Source organism: Sturnira hondurensis, unplaced genomic scaffold (assembly GCF_014824575.4).
Source record: "Sturnira hondurensis isolate 20B ecotype Veracruz unplaced genomic scaffold, ASM1482457v3 Scaffold0009314, whole genome shotgun sequence".
Lineage (NCBI taxonomy): Eukaryota > Metazoa > Chordata > Mammalia > Chiroptera > Phyllostomidae > Sturnira > Sturnira hondurensis.
In genome coordinates, this window is record NW_028081945.1 from 3,469,076 (window position 1) to 3,491,494 (window position 22,419).

A 22,419-nucleotide genomic window follows, 5' to 3' on the forward strand; every position below is an offset into this window, starting at 1 on the left:
TAAATGGTTAACATCACTGTCTTCCTAGGGATAAAATAAAGCCCTAAGGAAAAACTTCTTGACTTTAGTTACGAAAAGGGTAACACTTGTTCAATTTAATTCATAGGTGCTTGTTATTAATTTCTTTCTCTAGATGCTTAAATGTTTTCATGATGTTTTACTTTGTTTTGATCAGGAATTTCCAAACTTATTTGACTATATAATCATTTCCTTTTTTCTTCTATTGCTGTTCAAGTACAGTTGTCTCCATGTTTACCACATCATGCCCCTCATCCACCCCCATCCCCACCTCCTACTTTCAAACCTACCCTCTTTGACTTTGTCTGTGTGTCCTTTATATGTGTTCCTTGATGGCCCTTCTTCTATTATCCCTCTCCCCCCTCCTCTCTGGTTACTGTCAGATTGTTCTTTATTTCAGTGTCTCTGGTTATATTTTGTTTGCATGTTTGTTTTGTTGATTGGGTTCCACTTACAGTAAGATCATATGGTATTTCTCTTTCACTGCCTGGCTTGTTTCACTTAGCATAATGTTTTCCAGTTCCATCTATGCTGTCGCAAAGGAAAAGAGCTCCTTCTTTCTTTGTTTCTTTTTCTGCTGTGTAGTATACCATTGTGTAAATGTACCACAGTTTTTTGATCCATTCATTTACTGATGGGCACTTAGGCTGCTTCCAGCACTTGGCTATTATAGATTGTGCTGCTATGAATATTAGGGTGCATAGGTTCTTTTGACTTGGTGTTTCAGGATTCTTAGGATATAATCCCAACAGTGGTATGGCTGGGTCAAAAGGCAGTTCCATTTTTTAGTTTTTTGAGAAAATTTCATACTGTTTTCCACAGTGGCTGTAGTAGTCCACATTCCCACCAACAGTGCACTAGCATTCCCTTTTCTCCACAACCTTTCCAACACTTGTTGTTTGTTGATTTATTTATGATGGTCATTCTGACTGATGTGAAGTGGTATCTCACTGTGGTTTTAATTTACATCTCTCTGATGGCTAGTGATGCTGAGCATCTTTTCATATGTCTCTGAGCCTTCTGTATGTCCTCCTTGGAAAAGTGTCTGTTTAGGTCCTTTGCCCATTTTTTAAATTGGATTGTTTGTCTTCCTGGAGTGGAGTCATGTGAGTTCTTTATATATATTTTGGAGATCAAACCTTTGCCCAAGGTATCTTTTACAAATATGTTTTCCCATATGATTGGTTCTCTTTTCATTTTATTGCGATTTTCTTTAACCATGCTGAAGCTTTTTATTTTGATGAAGTCCCATTTGTTTATTTTTTTCTTTATGTCCCTTGCTCTAAGGGACATATCAGTGAAAATATTGCTATGTAGATATCTGATTTTCCTGACTATGTTCCTCTCTAGGACTTTTATGGCATCATGACTTATATTTAAGTCTTTTATCCATCTTGAATTTATTTTTGTGTATGGTGTAAGTTTGTGATCTAGTTTCATTTTCTTGCATGTAGCTGTCCAGATCTCCTAACACCATTATTTTAAAATATACTAAATAATACTTATGGAAATATTAGTCTATATGTTTCTAGGGTCTAATGCTTAAATGCTGGACTATACACCACAAATCAGATGCATAAGCAACTTTATATCTAAAACAATATTTGACTTTTAATGCCATTGGGAAACACTGTATAACTTTTTAAAAAAATATTATATTCTAGGTGACATGCTTTCTTTGAGAATAAATTTAAATTAGGTAGAAATAGAAGAAAATACAGAGTAAAACAGTTGGACAGCAATTATTTTTTTCTTAAGATTCTATATACATGAGAAGAAGCTCACATTAGGTGAATTTTTTTAATATCTACCATTCTATGCATCAGAAATACCACATTACAATAAAATTATTGTCTATAGAACATCTTACATTGGATAGGCAGAACAAGATAATTAATTGCTAATAGTCCATGTGTTGTATCAATATTTAAAACTTGTGGAGATTGTTTAAGTGGAACATGCAATTTAGACATGGACACAGACTGTTCAATTATTTTTACTAAGCATTTTACTCTTGGGAATTCTATTTAAATGGAATGTGGTTAAATTTTTCTCCAAGTGTTTGGAAATGAAAGTGTTGTTATATTTTTCAAATTAGATGTTATATAAAAAGGAATGATTTATTTAAACAAAGAACAGAACTTTTCACTGGTTGAGGTCTTGTTTTGATCTTAGGTGAAGGGAATGACTTCATTAAACAACTGAGGTTTACTTTTGAACATATTTTGCCTTGGCAAGTAAATGGGTGTTTGCAGGATTTTGACATGAATATTTCTTAGGAGAATTTGTCTGCAAAAGTGAAGGAAATCATCATTACTTGTCAAGTAGTTTTTTATTGGAAAATGCCTAAAAAATATGAGTATTTGGGTAAAATGTCCAAAATGGAGTTCATATGCTGAGAACTGAATTTTATACTGAAAGGTTTTTCATAAATAAATAAATTCATTCTATTCTAGGTAGGATGTGAGTCAAGCAGGAGCAATGTATCCTTCTACAGTGGAGTAAAGTTTCTGTGGAAATTGTGGAGGAAAACAAATTCTAAATGTAGAAAACTAGAGTGTGAATCCCAGCTCTGCATAACTATGTGTTATGGAATGAATGTTTGTGCCCCCACCAAAATTCATGTGTTGAAGCCATCTCATTGAAAAACCAATGAGATGGTGTGAGGCAGTAGGGTCTTCAGGGTGAAGCCCCATATGGGATTAGTGACCTCAGAAGAAGAATAGATAGATACAAAAGCTTTCTATCTGTGTCATGTGAGGACACAGTAAAAAGACAGTTCTCTGCAAGCCAGGAAGAGAACACTCACTAAGAACTAAATCTGCCAGTACATTGATATTAAATTTTTCAGCCTCCAGAACTGTGAGCAACAAATATATGATGTTTAAGAAACCTAGTCTATGGTATTTTATTGGAGGAGCCTGGGCTTATGAATACACTGTGTGATTTGTAGAGTATAATTTAATCTTTCTGATATTCAGTTTTCTGATTTGTATAGTGTAGATAGAGTTGATGTTAGCAATAATATTTGTGATGAATATACCAATGCTAAACATGACTAAACCAATACTAAACCAACATTAAACACTCCCACTGTGGACAGTCAATTGTGGAATGGCCCTGAGAGGTTTACTCTGACATTTAAAAATACTTATGTCCAAGCTGCCTAACAGTGACTTAAATTATTAATGAATATTTATTTTTTTATATTTTTATTGTTGTTCATGTACAGTTGTCTCCATTTTCCTCCACCACACCCTCCCACTCCACCCATCCCTCCCTCAAACCCTTGAACCAACCCTACTCCCTTTGGCTTTGTCCATGTGTCCTTTAATACATGTTTCTTGAAGGCCCTTCTTTTTTCCCCCATTATTGCTCTCCCTGCCCCCCTTTGGTTACTGTCAGTTTGTTCTTTATTTCAATGTCTGTAGTTATATTTTGCTTGCTTATTTGTTTTGTTGATTACATGCCACTTATAGGTGAGATCATGTGGTATCTGTCTTTCACCACTTGGCTTATTTCACTTAGTATATTGCTCTCCAGTTCCATCCATGCTGTCACAAAGGATAGAAGCTCCTTCCTTCTTTTTGCTGCATAGTATTCCATCATGTCAGTGTACCATAGTTTTCTTATCCACTCATTTAATGATGGGCACTTAGGTTGCTTCCAGCGAAAGTTTAAATACATTCAAATTCTAACAAAACTCTATTTTTAATCTCTGGGAGTTGTGAAAATTAGTTCTTTTGGTGCAAATGCAGTATTGCCAAAAGGATCTTTGGGGAATTTCCATTTCTTGTTTCTGAATTTGGCTCTATTGGTTTTGATGCAATGAGCATTTCAGAGAATGGGTGGCCCTCAGGACAGAAATAACAAGAAATAAGTATGTTACCCATTTGGCTTGCCTCAAGGGATCTTGCAGACGCCATTGATCTAGAAGGTTAAGTGTCATAAGAGCCACCATGCTGTCATGGGTGTGCTGGGGATCGGGGTGGTCTATAGCAGGATGGCAGACTATGACCTGTGGGACAAATAGGCCCCCTCCTGTTTTTGTATGGACCTTAAACTAAGAATAGTTCTTACATTTTCAAATGTAAAAAAATGTTACAAATAATAATTTTAAAATGTTAAAAATAATAATGAATAATTATTCACTGTTTTGTGAACCATTTGCTCAAAGAGTTGAGGACTTTGCCTCTTTGTACACAAAGTATAAAATATTTACTATCTGGCCATTTTCAGAAGTTTGTTGACCACTGGTCTAGAGTTAGTAATCTAGAAATAATACGGCTTAGTGAGTTTAACTCATGAAATCAGAGTTGGTGAAAGCAAGATATTAAGCAAATATCAATGTGAGTTCTGTCCTGGACCCCAGGGCATTTGCTCCCTACTTTGATAATCTATTGGGCAGTGGGAAGATGTTCATTACTTCCCTCCAAGAAAGAGAGAAGTTAATCCCTTCTCTCTTTCTTGCTAGCAAAACCTTGATGTGGTTCAGGAATCCACTTTCCATGAACTTCAAGGGCAGAGGGGTTCCCACCCTTAGCCTTACCTATTTATCTAGTTAAATAATGTGAAACTATGGTTTCCCACCAATACCCCAATTCCAATCTAATACACAAGGTTCATTTCAGTTTTTTCCTTTCCTTACCTGTAACTACCTTCTCCTAAAATGAGAAATCACGTTCCCAATTTCCTAATATTTTAAATCAGTTCTGTTCTATCCATCACCTCCCATATGTACAAATTTCCCATTGTCATGGTTCCCTTTTCTGTAAAGATGCTCACCTTAAGCAGAATGACAATGCAATCAGGAGTCTGATTTTAACTGACCATGGGTCACAATAGTAATTACAAACTTTTAGTTATGAAAGAGGCCTTGAGAAATTATCTCATCAAAGAGCACCATTCTGCTGATGAAACAAACTCAGAGGAGTTTGGTAGCTATTTTGGGTTGAATAGTATCTTCCCCAAATTCATGTCCAACCAGGACTGCAGAATGTGACCTCATTTGGAAAAAGAATTTTTGCAGCTGCAATTAGCTAAAATGGGGTCACCCTGGATTAGGGTGGGTCCTAAATCCAATAACTGATGTTTTTATAAGAGAGGGATATTCAGGCACACACAGGAGGAATGAAGGCCACATGATAACAGAGACAGAGATTGGAATGAAGTAGCTACAAGCAAAGGAATGCTGGCAACCACCAAAAGCTAGGAAGAGACCAGGATACTGTCCTAGAGCCTTTAGAAGGAGGATGGCGCAGCCAACACTGTGATCTCACACTTCAAGACTTAAGAACTGTGAGAGAACCTATTCTGTTGTTTTAAGCCAGCCATTTTGTGGTAATTTGTTACAGCAGCTTTAGGAAACTAAGCTAGTAACATTCTAAGGAGTAGTGGTGATTCTGGAATAAAGGCCCAGGAAAAAAGCCTCAGTCCACCCAGAACAGCTGTGCTTTTAGTTTTCCTCCTGTCTACTTCCTCTGTGTTGGAGATACTTAGAGATACTCTCATAATCATTCACATTAGTCTTAATTAGTTCTATTAGTTTGAAGCCCTTAGGGCTGCTTCCTGCCTCCCTCTTTCTCTAAATTGTTCTTAGGCAACTCTTATACAAGTCATTTTTTCTTGTATCTCTTACACCCTCATAAATTTGACCCTGTGCTTCTACTGTGGTTCTGTGCTGGAACTTTTCTTCTAGGTGGCTCTTATACCTCTCTGGGGGTAGGTTTTGTCATAGCACTTCCTCTCTCTTAAAAATACTAGACAAAGACTGTGCAAGTACAGTTTTCAGACCATCTGACTTACTCTCAAACCTTTCCAATATTTCTTAGCCATTTCAATGACTGACTTAATTAGTGACATATTTCCCCCTTTGTAGTACATATCAACAAAAGGTGAAGTTTTTACTTGTTTTGATAAAAATCTTTGATGCACAAAAGTTTTAAATTTTGATGAAATCTAATTAATTTGTTCATTTGTTGCTCATGCTTTTTGTGTCATATCTAAGAATCTGTTGCCAAACCCAAGGTCATGAAAACTTACCCTAAGTTTTCTTCTAAGAGTTTTATGGTTTTTAGCTTTTAAATTTAGGCTGTTGATCCATTTTGAATTAACTTTGCATGTGGTGTGAGGTAGGGGTCCAAATCCATTCTTTTGAATTAGAATACATAGTTGTTCCAGTACCCTTTGTCGAAGAGACTGTTCTTGCCTCATTGAACAGTCTTGGCATACTTGTCAAAAAACAGTTGACCATAGATGTACAGATTTATTTATGGATTCTCAATGCTGCCACATTTGTCTATTTATTTATCCCTTGAAAACATCATACTGTAGCTTTGTAGTAAGTTTTTAAGAATGGAAAGTGTGAGTCCTCTAACTTTGTTTTCCTTTTTCAAATTGTTTTTGCTATTTGAGCCACCTACTAATTCCATGTGAATTTGAGGATTGACTTCTCAATTCCTGGAAAAAAATGCATTGAAATTTTAATAGGGATTGTATTGAATCTGTAGATCATTTTGGGTGGTATTGACATCTTAATATTTTTCTTGTTAGTATAATCTATTCTTTGGAAAATTGGCATAGTACTCTTGTAAAACTCTCTGGTCTCGTGTTTGTTTGGTGTGTATTTATTTATTCATAGATATATTTCAAATTCTGATTCAATTCTCCTTTTTTAATTGTTTTTATATCTTCCAATGCATGGACATGGTATATCTGTTTATAGGTCTTCTTTAATTTCTGTCAGTAATGCTTTTTAGTTTTCAGTGTACCAATCTTTCAATATAATTAAATTTATTCTTAGTTTATTCAAAAGTGAGGTTACTAAAATAAAGTATTTAAGGCCTGCAAAGAAACATATAATGAACATGTGTAATCACCACCTATTTAAGAACTAAATCCTAATTAACACAGTTAAAGTCTCCCGATGGCAGTCTCTTCCCTCCTTCAGGTGTAATCGCTCTTTAAATTTAGTGTTTATTATTTCCTTACAGAGTGTGGTAGCTTGAATAATAGTCACTTGCCCACCCCACCCTCCACCTGGCCGCCGCCAAAGATATCCATGCCCTGATCCTCAGAACCTGCATGTTACTTTAGGTGGCAAAAAAAAAGTCTTTGTGGGCATGATTAAGTTAAAGGTGTTGAGATGGTGAGACTATTTTTAGTAATCTGGGTGGGTCTTCAATCGCATGGCTCCTTAAATGTGAAAGAGGGAGGCAGGACCCCCCAGCAGGGCCCAGATTAACCTCCAGTGTCTCTTCCAGTTTTTTTTAAGTATATTTTATTGATTATGCTATTACAGTTTTCCCAATTTTTCCCCCTTTATTGCCCCTCCACCCTGTACCCCCCAACCCTCCAGCATTCCCCCCACTTAGTTCATGTCCATGGGTTGTACATATAAGTTCTTTGAGTTCTCTCTTTTCTATGCCATTTTTGACCTCTCCCCATTTATTTTATGCCTACCAATTATGCTTTTTATTCCCTGTGACTTCTCCCCTAGTCTCCCCTCCCCATTGAAAACCCTCCATGTGATGTCCATTTCTCTGATTCTGCTCCTGTTCTAGTTGTTTGCTTAGTTTTTGTTTTCATTGTTTTTCTTTTTTTTAGATTCATTTGTTGATAGTTGTGAGTTTGTTGTCATTATACTGTTGTTGTCATTTTACTGTCACTGTTGGTTCCCTGATTATTTTGCTTTATTTCACTTTGGGTATTCTTCATTTGTTCTTTCATTTTTTGACCAAGCTCAATCAGTTCTGTGAGCATTTTGATTATCAGAGCTTTAAATTCTCCAGCAGATAGGTTGGCTATTTCCTTATCTCTTAGCTCTCTTTCTGCAGTTTTGCTCTGTTCTTTCATTTGGACCCTATTTCTGTCTTGGTGCACCTGATAAGTTGTAAGGTGGCTGGGTCTTATGTATTCACCCAGGCAGTGCAACCTTCCTTGCTGCACTGGGGGGCTGCCTGTGGGGAGGGGCCAGAGAGGGAACAATCAACTCACCTACTCTGCTCTAGCCCCACTTTCCAATGAACTCTTGTGTGAAACTGGGAGTTTCTCCCACTGTGGCAACCCCACCATAGTCCACAGTCAGCTCTGAGTCTCAGTTTCCCATTCAGCCAGCTCTGCCCGCATGGTCCGCTGCCTTGCCATGGGTTCTCTCCGTCTGCCTGTCTTACCCGTCTGGTTGGTCTGTTTGACTGTTCCTTTAATTCCTTGGTTGTCAGAGTTCCATGCACTTTGATTTTCTGGCACTTCCGGTTGTTCACTGATTTTATATTGGTTGTCATTCTCTTTTTGGTTGTGCGAGAAAGGGAAGAGTTTCTACCTATGCCTGCTTCTTGGCCAGAACCCCTCAACGAATTATCTCTCCTCCAGTTTTTATGACCTACAGATATCTCCAAAGTCTTGGAAGACATTTCTCTTTGAAAAGTAAATTTTGGGGGACTTTCTGATACCTTGGGAACTTGACCCAGGTATAGTCCACACTATAACCATTTGATCTTCTTGGGGTGACCTGAGAAATTTTATTATCCTTTTGGATCAGAGACATTAATTATGCAATGGCTACAGGTCTAATCCCCATAATATGTGGGAAGTAAAATGTTTGTAGAGGAAATAAGGACAAAGCGTATATCATAATAGATTTCCGTGTCTCCAGAAGCTAGAGCTTTTTATAGTACTGAGAAATCCAGGGGAGATTTATTTCCTCACATTAATTTATCAACTTTGATATAAGCTTTCATCATGACTGTGAATTTTTAAATTTCTCCTTGTATCTTCATGGCTATGTTATTAGATGCTTACACATTTATAATTATTATATACATGCAGTGACTTGTTCGAATTGTTTTCTTTAACTATTATGTACAAGGGCATCTACCAGTATCACTGGTGAGAGGGGAGGGGTGGCCTGCCTGGCCATGGGAGATGCTGCTTCCCAGGTAAAGGTTAAATAAACCAGAGAGGCAGCATTACATTGCCCCGGCAACTGAGCTAGCAAAACGCAGTGGGACAGCACTTCCACACTACCAGGTGAGACGCCGCAAGCTGGCGACTGTGGTTGATGAGGGAAAAACCTTCTTAGCACACCTTCCAGTTCCCAATTGAAGGACATGTGTACCTAGCGGTTAACATGGCAGCAACGGGAAGGTACCAACATGCCTGTCTAACCTTACAGGATTGTCTGGAGTGCTGACCACTTCCGGAGTGCATGGAATTTTAGGAGGGGAAATTTAAACAGAGGGTAGAGAGGGTCTGGTCCCTTTACCTCTCCCTCTCATGCCCTGTCGGAGGCCAGATTGTTCCTGGGTGGGTGGGCTCTGGAGACTGCACAGTCTGGCAGTGAACTTGGGCCCTGGGAACCGGGAGCAGTGGAGGTGGCAATGAGGTGGTCGTGTGGTGGTGCAGGCTGTCCACCACCAAACTCCAGAAAGGTGCCTGAAGCTGGACTGCTAAGTTGCCTGGATGGTCGTTCTGCAGCCACCCACGTTTCCCCCAAGGACAGTGTCGTGAAATGGAAGAAGGAACTCTGGGCACAGCCTTGAACTAATCTGGCAAAGTGTGGTGGGGTTTTTCTCTGGGTGTGCTAGAGGGAGTGCACTCCGGGACAGAAGCCTGCCATTCCTTTTTCACTAAACTTCTACCTCTAGAATTTATGGGCAACAGGCAGCAGGACCCTATCTCTGTTCTGTAACAGTGATTCTCTTCACCAAATAAACTATAAAAACCCACCTAAAATACTATACTGAACAAGAAAACACACATGAGACATAACAGCTATAATAATATTAGAGGGAAAAGCAGTAAAGCAAAAGCATTATTAAGGATAATCTTTGCCTTCTAAGCAGTGAATTTTGCTAAATTTACTGTTACTGTATATACTTGAATTTCTTTTTCTCATTTCATTTTATACTATTTATCCCCCTTTTTATATGCTTGTTTTTCTTCTTTCTTACCTTTATTTATTGAATTTTAAAATCTACCTCCTTATCCTCATGTTTTAGAAGGTATACATTCTATTTCTATTATTTCTGTGATTTCTGTTAAATATTTTTAGCATGAGCATTTACCTTACTAAAGCTTAAAGTAAGTGAATTATTCTTCTGGAATAATTACCAGAATTAAGAAAACTCTTTCTAGTTTTAGAATGTTAGTGTTTGTTCCACCTTGTTTTGTACCCCACCTTGGTTGTCATCACTAAACTTTTGTATAAGGTTAATGGCTTAATCCTTATACTTATTAGTTCCTTTGTCCATCATTACTATTTCCATCTGACTCCTTTCTTCTGATTCCAATGTCCTGAGAAGCTCTTTTGTGAGGAGTCTGTGGAGGCTAACTCTCTCAATCATTGTCTTAAAGTGTCTTTACTTAATGTTGATCCTTGAGTTATAATTTCCTTGCATGTGGTATCTGAGATTGATAAGGATTCTGCATTCTGTCTTCTGTGGTTGCTAAGTGACATTCTTTAGTAAACAAGCTATGTCTGGTTGCATTTAAGATTTTCCTTTGATTTTGCCCTTTTGCAATTCCACTAAATTCCACTATAATGCCATGGTGTCTTTTGAGCTTCCCATTTGGGATTTTTTGTACTACTTCTTTTTTTATTTCTATTTTATTTATTTACTTAGAGAGAGGGGGGAAGGCAAGAAAAAGAGAGGGAGAGAAACATTAATGTGTGGTTGCCTCTCACAAACCCCCCAGCTGGGGACCTGGCCCACAACCCAGGCATGTGCCCTGACTGGGAACCGAACCAGCAACACTTTGGTTTTCAGGCCCACGCTCAATCCATTGAACTACACCAGCCAGGGCTTTTTGTACTTCTTGAAACTGAGAATTATTGCTTTTCATCAGTCCTGGAACATTTTTACCTGTGGTGTTTTTGAATTTTGCTCTGATTTTATTTCCTTCGTTCTCTACTTCTGGACATTCTATGAAGATATATAGAATGTTGGACCTTTTCATGTTATAAAATGTGTCTCTTAACCTCCTCTGCACATTCCATCTCTTTCTCTGTCTATGCCTTATCATCTGTAATTTCTTTCAATATGTATTTCAGTTTGCTAATTCTCTTATCAGCTAGCTTTCAACTACTATATAATGTAAACATTGAGTTTTTTAACTTTAATAATTATATTTTTAATTCTCACAAATTTTATTTGGTTCCTTTATAAATCTGCCCAGTCCTTCTTCAACAACAGCTTTTCTCAAGAATTTAATTTTCTTTTTATTCCTTTATCACCTTAATTCTATTTAATTACTACCTGACAATTTTATTAATAAAGTTATTATTTTTTCTGTTGTTGAATATAGTTGCATTTTTTCCTTCATGTGTTTTATAACTTTTATTGAGTCCTTATTTTGTTGGGGCTTAATCTGTGGAAATCCTACAAGGGTTGGTTTGAGGATATGTCTCTTTAGAGAGAGTGGTATTCATTTCTGCCAAATGTCCCATAGTTCCTACCAACTTGGAAATTCTTTGCATGTTAATGTAGCAAATCCATTTATAATGGTAATAAATTCAAAGTGAATCTTCTAAATAATTAAAAATTCAAGTCCCTTAAAAATTCAGGATAGCTGGTTTGATTATAAATTCTTTGGGAAATTTTTTTAGATTGAAGACAAGATATTTATTTGTTGCCAATAAGTACGTGTTATTTTTTTAATGTCTCTCATAATCCTGGATCTATCTCCCTCTTCCTCCCTCTGCCCCCTGCCCAAACTCAGTTATGACTTCCAGCTTTGTACAAGCCTGGGGGCTTTTTCTGCCCCTGCATGGCCCATAAAACCTGAACTTATTTGTTATGGAAAGCAGCAATCATCCCTACTGCTTCCCTATCCCAGCAACTGCAGCCTGTATATGCTATTCTGAGTCTGGGTTTACAAAGATTGGGGCCCTGGATGTTTTCCTTACTTTCTTGAAAAATGTGTTATTTTTTTAAAAATACGTCTTATAGGTGAGATCACATGGTATTCATCTTTCACTGACTAGCTTGTTGGGTGAAGGAGGGCAAAGGGGGAAAAATTGGGACAATTGTAATAGAATAACAATAAAAATGATTTAACAAAAATATGTTTGTTTTAGAGAGCAAACATACTCTCTAAGTATGGGGTTTGGGGGTGGAGGAATAGAGAGAGGTTGCTAAGAAGATACAAACCTTCAGCTATAAGATGAATATGATCTGAGCATCTGGTGTAAAACATGGCAACTGTAGTTGATAGCACTGTGTAATATTGAAATTTGCTAAGAGACTAGAACTTAAATGTTATCTTTCTCATACACATACAAAGATAAATATGTGAAGTGACGAATGAGTTAATTGGGGGGGATCCTTTTGCAATATATGTGTATATCAAATCATGATGTATACTTTAAATATCTTAAAATTTTGTATGCCAACTATACCTCAATAAAGCTGAATTTTAAAAATGTAAAGAAATATTTTTAAATATTTAATACATAATGATATTTTATATCAAGAGGATTTCCAGATTTTTCTAGTTTATTTTTTTCCAAAAATAGAAGCCAAGGGGGGTTTATTGATCTTTTCCAGGGATCCTATAATTTTAGGAAAAAATCCAGTTCAGTTCAGCAAACTATTATTGAGTGCCTTCTGTATACCAGTTACTATTTAGAAATCACTAATTTTCTAGGATTCTACTTTCATTTAGAAAATAAATCTGTCTGTCTTTCTCACCATCCTCTGCAATGGGTCTATTAAAAAGATCACATTATTCCAACAGATAAGTTATGGCACTTTAGTTAAAATGCTTATCTTCAGATAAATTCCCAGCACTAAATTCCTGCTTCTAAAATATATGAATTACATTATCATTAATAGCAAAAGGTAAATGGAAGAGTTATATCAAAATTCATATTTTCAAAATTTTATCTATTTCTCTTTGTGTTTAGATTTTCTTCTACCTCAATTTAAGGGATGTGGTCATATGTGGTCAAGTTTGTCACTCCTGGATGTCAATGACACAAACAGGCTCATTGTGGAACCATGTGAGTAGTCACCACCTGGAGCTGCATCTTTACTGCATGCACTGCTTTGCAATGGGGATGTGCTGGGAGAAATGCACCGTTAGGGGACTTTGTCATTGTGTGAATATCACAGAGTGCACTCACACAAACCTAGATGGTATGGCCTACTACACACCTAGGCTACACAGTATGGTCTGTTGCTCCTTGGCTACAAGCCTGTACAGTGTGTTACTGTAAAGAACAACATGAGAGTAGTCAAGCACAACAGAAAATGATGCGGTTAAGATATGGTAAACAAGAGATGTATGAGACTGTTGTTGGCGTAACATGGTGTACTGTTTTACAGTTGTTTTTTTATAAATAGAAAGAGTACACACTAAAATAATGGTATTATAGTAAGTACCTAAACCAGTAACACAGTAATTTATTATCAAATATTATGTGCATAATTGTATGTGCTATACTTAAAACTGGCAGTACAGTGGTTTGTTTACACCACAATCATTGCAAACAAGTGAGTAATATGTTGCGCTACAATGTTACAATGGCTACAACTTAACTAGGTGACAGGAAATTTTTAGCTCCATTATAGTCTTATTTAACAATCTTCATTATTATGAGGTTCATTGTTGACTGAAAGGTCTTTATGCAATGCATGACTTAATTTTAGTTCATAAAGGAGAGTGAACTACTTCAAGGCAAACGTAATAGTGAAGACCTTTCCTGCTCCTGGCTATGTGGCCATCAAGAGTAGGTACACTTGTGCAGGCACAAGCCTGAAGGATAAGATAATAATGTAATGTTATTTTAAGAGATACATTATTACTAGTCTTTAATTTAAATGGAAGAAATAAATTGAATATTATTTTTAGAATGAAACAAAGTTCCTTTTTATCTATTAGACTTACCAGTGCCTAACGCAGGATGCTAGAGAGAAATTGAGACAATGCAAGTAAAGTTCTGAATGTAGAGCCTGTGTGTAAACAGCATGAAGTAAATATTAGCTACTACTATTAGTTCAAAAACCATAACTGACCAGCCCAAAATATAGAGAAAAGGATGAAACAGCAGCATGAAATTTGGCTAAAATATACAACATGTAAACAAGGCTTGTTTGCTACTAGGGCATTTGCATGCACACAGACATGCATACACTCAGGCATTTTCTAAAATGAATATCTAAGCTGGTACCTCGGTACTTTTCTTGTCATTGCACTATTTTTGTATTTTTCTAGAACAATGTCTGTGCTTCTCATTCCAAAAAGACACTGGGGAGAGGTCTTGGCCAACAACAGAAAATCCCTGATGACTTCTCTATTCTGTTTTATGGATGATACTTTAATCTCAACAACTATGATCATTTATGCCAACAACCAATGTTTCAGTGGAAACATTTTCTCTGTTGCCTAAAGGCCAGTTAAGAACTGACGTTCCCACTGCATTTTAATTGCTAATAATTGGAAGACTAAAGATATCATGTGCTCACACTCATTTATGAATAGATGGCCAGGGCCCTTCTGCAGAGACTCTAAAATTTACACAGAGAGACTAAGAGGAGTTGACAAGATGATGGGGTCTCTAGTTTGATAAGTCATCTCAACATTTTTATATCCCAGCAGAACACATTCCCTTACTTGGCTGTAGTGTTCTACTCTTATCTTGTCAACAATGGCAAGAAGAAAATGTGCTTCTGTTTTAGCTAACCCATAATAGCTAACACATTAAGTATTCCTGTTTTACATTTATTTTTAGTTTAAGACTGTTACTCTCAAAGTTTAGCATGTATCAGAATCATCTGAAGGGATTGTTAAAACAAATTGCTGGCTTCCACCCACTGAGATTCTGTCTCAGAAGGTCTGAGGTGGGGCTTGACAATTTGCATTTCCAACAGGTCCCTGGGTGATGCTGATGCTGCTGGTCCCAGGACCAACTATTTAAAGTAACAAATTTCTTAGTTTGTGACAGATTGGGGGTGTTGCTTTTTTTCCTTTGGACAACCTGTAAAGAAGGAAAAAAAATGAACCCAAATGGTCTGGAAGAGAAAGAATATGTACTATATTAAGATTAGGACAAATCCTGCAGAATCCTAGCAGAAAAAGCCAGAATTAAAAAGCCATTTCTACTTTGAGACTTCACTGGGTAAAGATGGAGGATATATGAGTGCATGGCAGCGAAGAAGAAAGCCAGGATAAGAAGTTAAGCACATTTCTCTTTCCACATTATGTTCAGCACATTTCTCTTTCCATGATGCTAAGTTGCCCTTCATCTTTACTTACTTTTGCCTTTATTTGTGAGTGCTCAAAAGTGGCACAACTATAACAAACACTTTAGCAGTAAGAATTGCTTTGTTCAGAAGGAAAAAATTGGATGTTCATAAACTTACCCTTTCAACTGAAAAATACTGTTAATACAATGATGTCAATATTGTTGTTTATCAACCAGCCCTGACCATTCAGAACTCACATAAACCTCTGTGCTCTTCAGATTTACATGCAATCATCAGTAAGGTTCACTCATGTCATCTTTCTTTGACTCTAGAATGACCTCCAAATTATATCTTACAAAAAGGTCTTTATAAACCACACATTGTAAATTGTCTTTCCCTCAGCCAAGGAGTCAACATATAGTCTGTGTTCATGAAACATGAGGCAGAAATATTAACCCAGATTGCATTGACATTGAAGTAAGGGGGGCATCCTTGGGGCTTACCTGGGATGATAGGGGACATCCAGGCCACTCCAAGACAATTGACTCAGTTTAGGGTGAATGTGAAATCCCATTCTCATGGCTATTGACCTGTACTAGACATTTTGAATCTGTTTGTAATTAAGGTTGGGAAGGACCATGAAAAAAACAAAAGCTCCCCAAATGAGTGATGTGATAAAGAAATTTTAGTCCTGGATGATTTTTAAATATTTTTAAAATTTATGTTCAAAAGATATTTTTATTTTTAATGTCTTTTATTTATCCCTTTTAGATTGATTTTTCCACAGTAAAAAATATGATCACAGATAAATATATTGTGTCTACTCTGCAAAGGTGGCGTCTAAATGTGCTGAGATTGAATTTTCGTGGTTGTCTTCTGCGATTGAAAACTATGAGATCTGTCAGTAAGTGAGTTAATTACAACTATTTTGCTTTTTTATATTTTAATTAAACAAATATAAAAAAAGTAAAAATAAAATGGAGACTTTAGTTACACTCTTGGGCCATAGAATACTAATTACAAGAATCTATAAAGCTTATAATATAGTCAACTCTTACTGGATTGAATACATTGGGAGTTAATTCTTTGTCCATTTGACTTGACCACTCCCTTTTGTCTAGCATTTGCCTATCTCCATATCATCAATTCATCTTCTAAAAATATGGTAGAAGAACATATTCTCATTTAAAAAATTCTAACAATATATAATCAAAGAAAAAATTTCTCTTAAAATAATTTGCTTAAAGGTATTCAACATTATGCTTTCTGCTTTTCTAAAATATATTGACATACATGTGATTAAAAATACAAATTAAAAGTGTTAACTTGAAAAAGACCATATTGTATATTTTCTTTTATATCTTAGAAATCTTTCCATGTCAATACTTATATCTATTAAATAAGATAGATATATAGATATTATATATCTATTACATAGATAGATATATAGATATTATATAATATTATATAGATATATTATATATCTATTATCTATTATATCTATTTTAAATACTTCAAATAATTTTCCATGTTATGGATGTATCATGATTATTTAACTTTCTTCCTACTGAGGGACACTGATGTTATCTCCAATTTTTTCCAAGCTGTTTTGTACTTTCATTGTGCATTTCTTTTTAATTGTCTATCTCAGGCTGCTAAAATAAAGTTTCATAGATTTGGTGGCTTATGAACAGTGGAAACTTATTTTTCACAGTTCTGGAGGATGGAGGTTTAAGATCAGGATGCCAACATGGTTGAGTTCTAGTGAAGGTCCTTTCCCATTAGCAGAATGCCATCTTATTATTATATCCTCACACGGCAGAGGGAGAGGGAGAGAACTTTCTGGGTTTTCTTGTATGAGGGCACTAACTAGGTCATGAGGGTCAACCACCCTCATGACCTAATTACTTATTGAAGGCCCTACTTCAATAAGTAATTGAAATAAAAATATTATTTACTTGTAAAAGTAAATAAGTAAAATATTTTTAAATAAGTAAAAATATTTTATGCCCTGGCTGGTGTGGCTCAGTGGATTGAGTGCTGGCCTGAGAACCAAAGAGTCACTGGTTCAATTCCCTGACATGGCACATGCCTGGGTTGCTGGCAAGGTCCCCAGTGGGGGCATAGGTGTGAAAGGCAATCACACATTGATATTTTCCTCCCTTTCTCTTTCCTTTCCCCTCTCTCTATAAATAAATAAAATCATTTAAAAAATAAAATAAAAATATTTTATTACCTATAAAAATATAATTGAAATAAAAAAATAAAAAATAAGTTTCCTAGGTAAACTATTATATCTTCTAGTACTATTAACAGTTTTATTTTTATTCATTCCTATTCTTGTATCTTTTTTTCCAGTAGCAGGAATATACAGCCATCTTGTCTTGTTCTTGACTCTTTTTTTCTTATTTTTAATGAGAGTAATATTAATATTATTAGACCTCTTAATTTCTGGTATACACTATATCTATAGGGATATACTATACTGCTGTTTCTACTTTTACAGCAGCCGTGTGCTGCATATTCCTCATTTACTCTGGTTATGTCTGCCTCAGACTTTTAGAAGTTATTAATTTCTGATCCATCAAGATCATTCCTACTTTTTTCTCCAGAGATATTACAGATTTTTTAAATTTTATTTAATTATTTTTCAAGTACAGTTTTCTGTCTATTACTCCCATTCCATCCCCCCTGCCCCATGATCCTCCCTCTCTCCCATTTCCACCCTTCTTAGTTGTTGTCCATGTATCCTTTATATATGTCCCTCTAAATCCCTCCCCTATTTCCCCTGAAATTCCCTCCCCTCTGCCCTCTGGTCACTGTCCCCCTGTTCTCTATTTCAGTGTCTTTGGTTATATTTTGCTTGCTTATTTTTTCTGTTGTTTAGCTTACAGATTTTGGAAAAAACACAGTTTTTGGAGTTTGGGCAGGAGAAGAATGCTGAAACATAGGCTTAGCCTGCCATCTTGAAAAAATTATTACTTTTTTAGTAATAAAAGTTAACAAAGTAATTGTAAACCTTAATGTGTTAGCCACCAAAACACTGCCTCTCCCTCTCTATATATACATGCACATGTGTATGTATATATATAGAAAATATACATAAAATATGCTATTAAATAAAATCTGTGTTTTCAGAAGAAAGAAACAGAAACAAGATACAATATTCAAGGTTTTGGTTTGACCTTAGATTTTTACGATAGCAATTATGGTTTAACAGTGTAATGAGTTTCTGAGGAATGGCAAGGCTTGTATCTCTGGAAATTTTAATTTAATTTATTTATTGTGATAAAATTCACATAGCATAAAATTTTAACTTTTGAAGAATACAATTTGGCAGTTTTTATATATTCACAATGCTGTACAACCATCATCACTATCTAATTCCAAAACATTTTATCACCCCTTCATCCCCCCAAAATCTCCCTATCTATTTTGACTTTCTTTTTCTTGTTTAATTGCTCAGGCTGGCAGTTCCAATATAATCTTAAGTGGTGAGAGCAGACATCTTTGTCTTGCTACTGCTCTCAAATGGAAAGTTTCTAGCCTTTCACAATTAAGTAAGATATTAGTTACAGGTTTTTCATAGATGCCCTTTTATTGGTTTGATGAAGTTTCTTCAAATTCCTAGTTCGTTAAGTGGTTTTCTTTTTTGTTATAAAAGGGTGTTACATTCTGTCAAATGCTTTTTCTGCATCCACTGACAAACTTTTTTCTTTATTCTATTAAATATAGTTTATTATATTGATTGATTTTTTATGTTGACCTGGCCTTGCTTTCTTGGGATCAATCTCATTTGTTCATGGAATATAATTCTTTTAATATGCTGCTGTATTCTGTTTCTTAATATTTTGTTGAGGATTTTGCATCTATATTTAAAAGAAATATTGGTTTGTAGTTTTCTTCTTGTTTGGTGATGTGTTTAGCATTGTTATCAGGGTAATACTAGCTTTATAGAATGAATTAGGAAGTATTTGGAAACAATCAATGTTAATTATTATTTAAATGCTTGACAGCATTTGCCAGTGAAACCAAATAGTTCTAGGCTTTTCTGTGTTGAAGATTTTTAACTGCTGATTTAATATCTTTATTTGTTATATACCTATTCAGATTTTTTGTTTTTTCTTGAATAAGTTTGGTGCTTTATGTGTTCTTAGGAATTTGTTAACTCCATGTCAGTAATCTAATTTCAATAATCAATTGTTAGGGTAGAATTTTTCATAGTATTCTTTTATAATCTTTTTTTTTATTTCTGTGAAGCAAATGGTAAGGTATGCACTTTCATTTTTTATTTTAGAAAATGAGTCTCCCCTCTTATTTTTCTTGGATAGTGTGGCTAAAGTTGGTTATTTTTTTCAGTTGGTTATTCATTTCAGACAATAAACTTTTTTTACTGTAGTAAAATATACATAACATAAAAAATATGACTTAACCATTTTAAGCACATAATTCCATAGTATCAAGTACATTCACATTGTTGTGCAACTGTCATAACCATCCATCTCCAGAACTTTTTCATCTTGCAATGTTAAAACTAAACACTAATTTTGTATATCCCATTTCTGTAGCCCTTGGCAACTCTGTTTTACTTTCTATCTCTTTGAATTTGACTACTCTGGGCACTTCATATAAGTGGAATCATACAAATTTGCCTGTTTTGACTGGCTTATTTCAATTAACATAGTGTCTCTAAGGTTCGCCCCAGTTGTAGCACTTGTCAGAATTTCTTTGCTTTTAGAAATGGATAAAATCTTAAAAATATTCAACATTCCAGGATTGAATTAAGAAGAAATATAAAATATGAACAGACTGATAACTACTAACAGAATCAAATCAGTAATCAAAAGTTTCCCAACAAAGTCCTTGGCCAGGTGACTTAACACTCAATGAAAAATTAATATCTCCTTCTCAAACTCTTCCTAAAAATGAAGATGAGGGAAGTTCCCCAAATTTATTTTATGAGGCCCACACTACCCTGATACCAAAGCCAGAAAAAGACACTACGAAAAAAATTATGGTTGATATTCTTGATTAGTATAGATGCAAAAATACCTCAACAAAATATTAGCAAACTGAATTCAGCAATACATTAAAAAGATCACACATCATGATCAAATGGAAATTATTCCTGTGATGCAAAGTTGGTTAAAAATCCACAATCAATTAACATGATATACCACATAAACAAAATGAAGGATAAAAATGACACGATCGTAACAATAGCTGAAAAAAAGCATTTGACAAAAATCCAACATCATTTTATGATAAAAACTTACAGAAAAGGGGCTGAAAAGGGAGATATCTCACCATAATAAAGGCTACCTATGACAAACCCGCAGCTAACATATACTCTTTTGATTACTATTGTCTTGTTGTACAGTTTGATATCAGGTAGTATAATACTTCCAAATTATTCTTTTTCATAATTGCTTTGGCTATGATTGTTTTTGTGGCTCCATATAAATTTTAGGATTAATAGTTCTAGTTCTGTGAAAATTGCCTTTGATATTTTGGCAGTAGTTGTATTGAATATTAAAAGCTGAAATCTTTTCCCTTAAGATCAGGAGCAAGGCAAGGTTATCACCTTTCACCATTTTTATTCAACATGGTGTTGGAAGTTCTAGCCATACCAATCAGATAAGAAAAAATAGAAGATATCCAAACTGGAAAGGAAGAAGTATAACTCATTATTTGTAGATAATAATTATTCATGATACTATATAGAGTGAATCCTAAAGAATCTAAAACAAAACAAAACAAACTTCTGTTAAAACTAATAAATTCAGCCATAGCTTGTGTGGTTCAGTGGATTGAGTGCCAGACTGAGAAGCAAAGGGTCACTGGTTCGATTCCTAGTTAGGGTACATGCCTAGGTTGCAGTCCAGGTCCGTAGTAAAAGGTGTGCGAGGGGCAACCACACATTGATGTTTTTCCCCCTCTCTTTCTCCTTCCCTCTCCCTCTCTCTAAAAATAAATATATAAAATCTTTTTAAAAACGAATAAATACATTCAGCAAAGTTAGAGGGATACAAGATTAATATTCAGAAATCAGTTGCATTTTGTATACCAATAATAAATCAGAAAGAGAAATTTAAAAAACTATTTCATTTATAATTGCATAAAAAATGAAATACCTAGGAATAAATGTCTAAACAAGGAGGTTAATGGTCTGTACTTGGGAAACTATAAGACATGGAAGAAGATACAGATAAATGGAATCGTTTATTGTGCTGATAGATAGAAATAATTAACGTCATTAAAATGTTCATACTACCCAAATCAGTCTACAGATTCATTACAATTCCTGCCAAAGTACTGATGGCAATTTTCATAGAACTAGAAGGAGTAATCCTAAAATTTATATGAAGCCACAAAAGTGCCTAAATAGCCAAAACAGTCATGAGAAGGAAGAACAAACTGAAGGTGTTACGCTATCTGACATCAAACTGCACTACAAGCAGCATGGTACTGGTGTAAAAACAGACACGGAGATTCATAGTACAGAATGGAGCCCACAAATAAACCCATTAGTCCACAGCAAATGAGCCAGTATACACAATGAGGTAAAAAAACAGTCTCTTCAATGAATGGCGCTGGGAAAACAGGATAGTTAATCATTAATCTACACCACAGGAGGCAAGAATATACAATGAGGTAAAGATAGTTTCATCAATTAATGGTGCTGGGAAAACTGGACAGATACATGTATATACACATGAAAAAGAAACTAGGCCATTTTTGTAAACCGTATAGATATAAACTCAAAATGGAGTAAAAACGTAAATTTAAGACTCAAAACTGTAACACTTCCAGAAGAAAGCATAGGAATTAAACTCTTTCACATCATTTTTACCAATTTTTTTTGGATATGTCTCATTGTGCATGGGAAAGAAAGGAAAAAATAAACAAATGGAACTACATCAAACTAAAAAGCTTTTGCACAGTGGAAAGAATCAACAAAATTAAAATACAACCTACTGAATGGGGGAAGATGTTCACCAATGCTATATCTGATAAAGGGTTAATGTCCAAAATATGAAAGGAGCTTATACAACTTAACACACATTCACAAAACCAAACAAGCTAATTTTAAAAATTGGGTAGAGAACCTGAATAGGCATTTCTCCAAAGAGAATATACAGATGGCCAATAGACATATGAAAAGATACTCAGCATTGCTAATCATCAAATAAATGTAAGTTAAAATTGCAATGAG

At 35.3% G+C, this 22,419-nt stretch overlaps 1 protein-coding gene across 1 annotated transcript in view; it reads left to right on the plus strand.

The window, feature by feature from the left end:
- Window positions 1–22,419, plus strand: part of FBXL13 (F-box and leucine rich repeat protein 13) — a 193,375-nt gene that overhangs the window by 63,584 nt on the left and 107,372 nt on the right. The window contains exons 8-9 of the mRNA XM_037057044.1: window positions 12,923–13,018; window positions 15,975–16,107. Of these exons, the coding sequence (XP_036912939.1) occupies window positions 12,923–13,018; window positions 15,975–16,107 (229 nt within the window). The remainder of the gene's footprint in view (window positions 1–12,922; window positions 13,019–15,974; window positions 16,108–22,419) is intronic.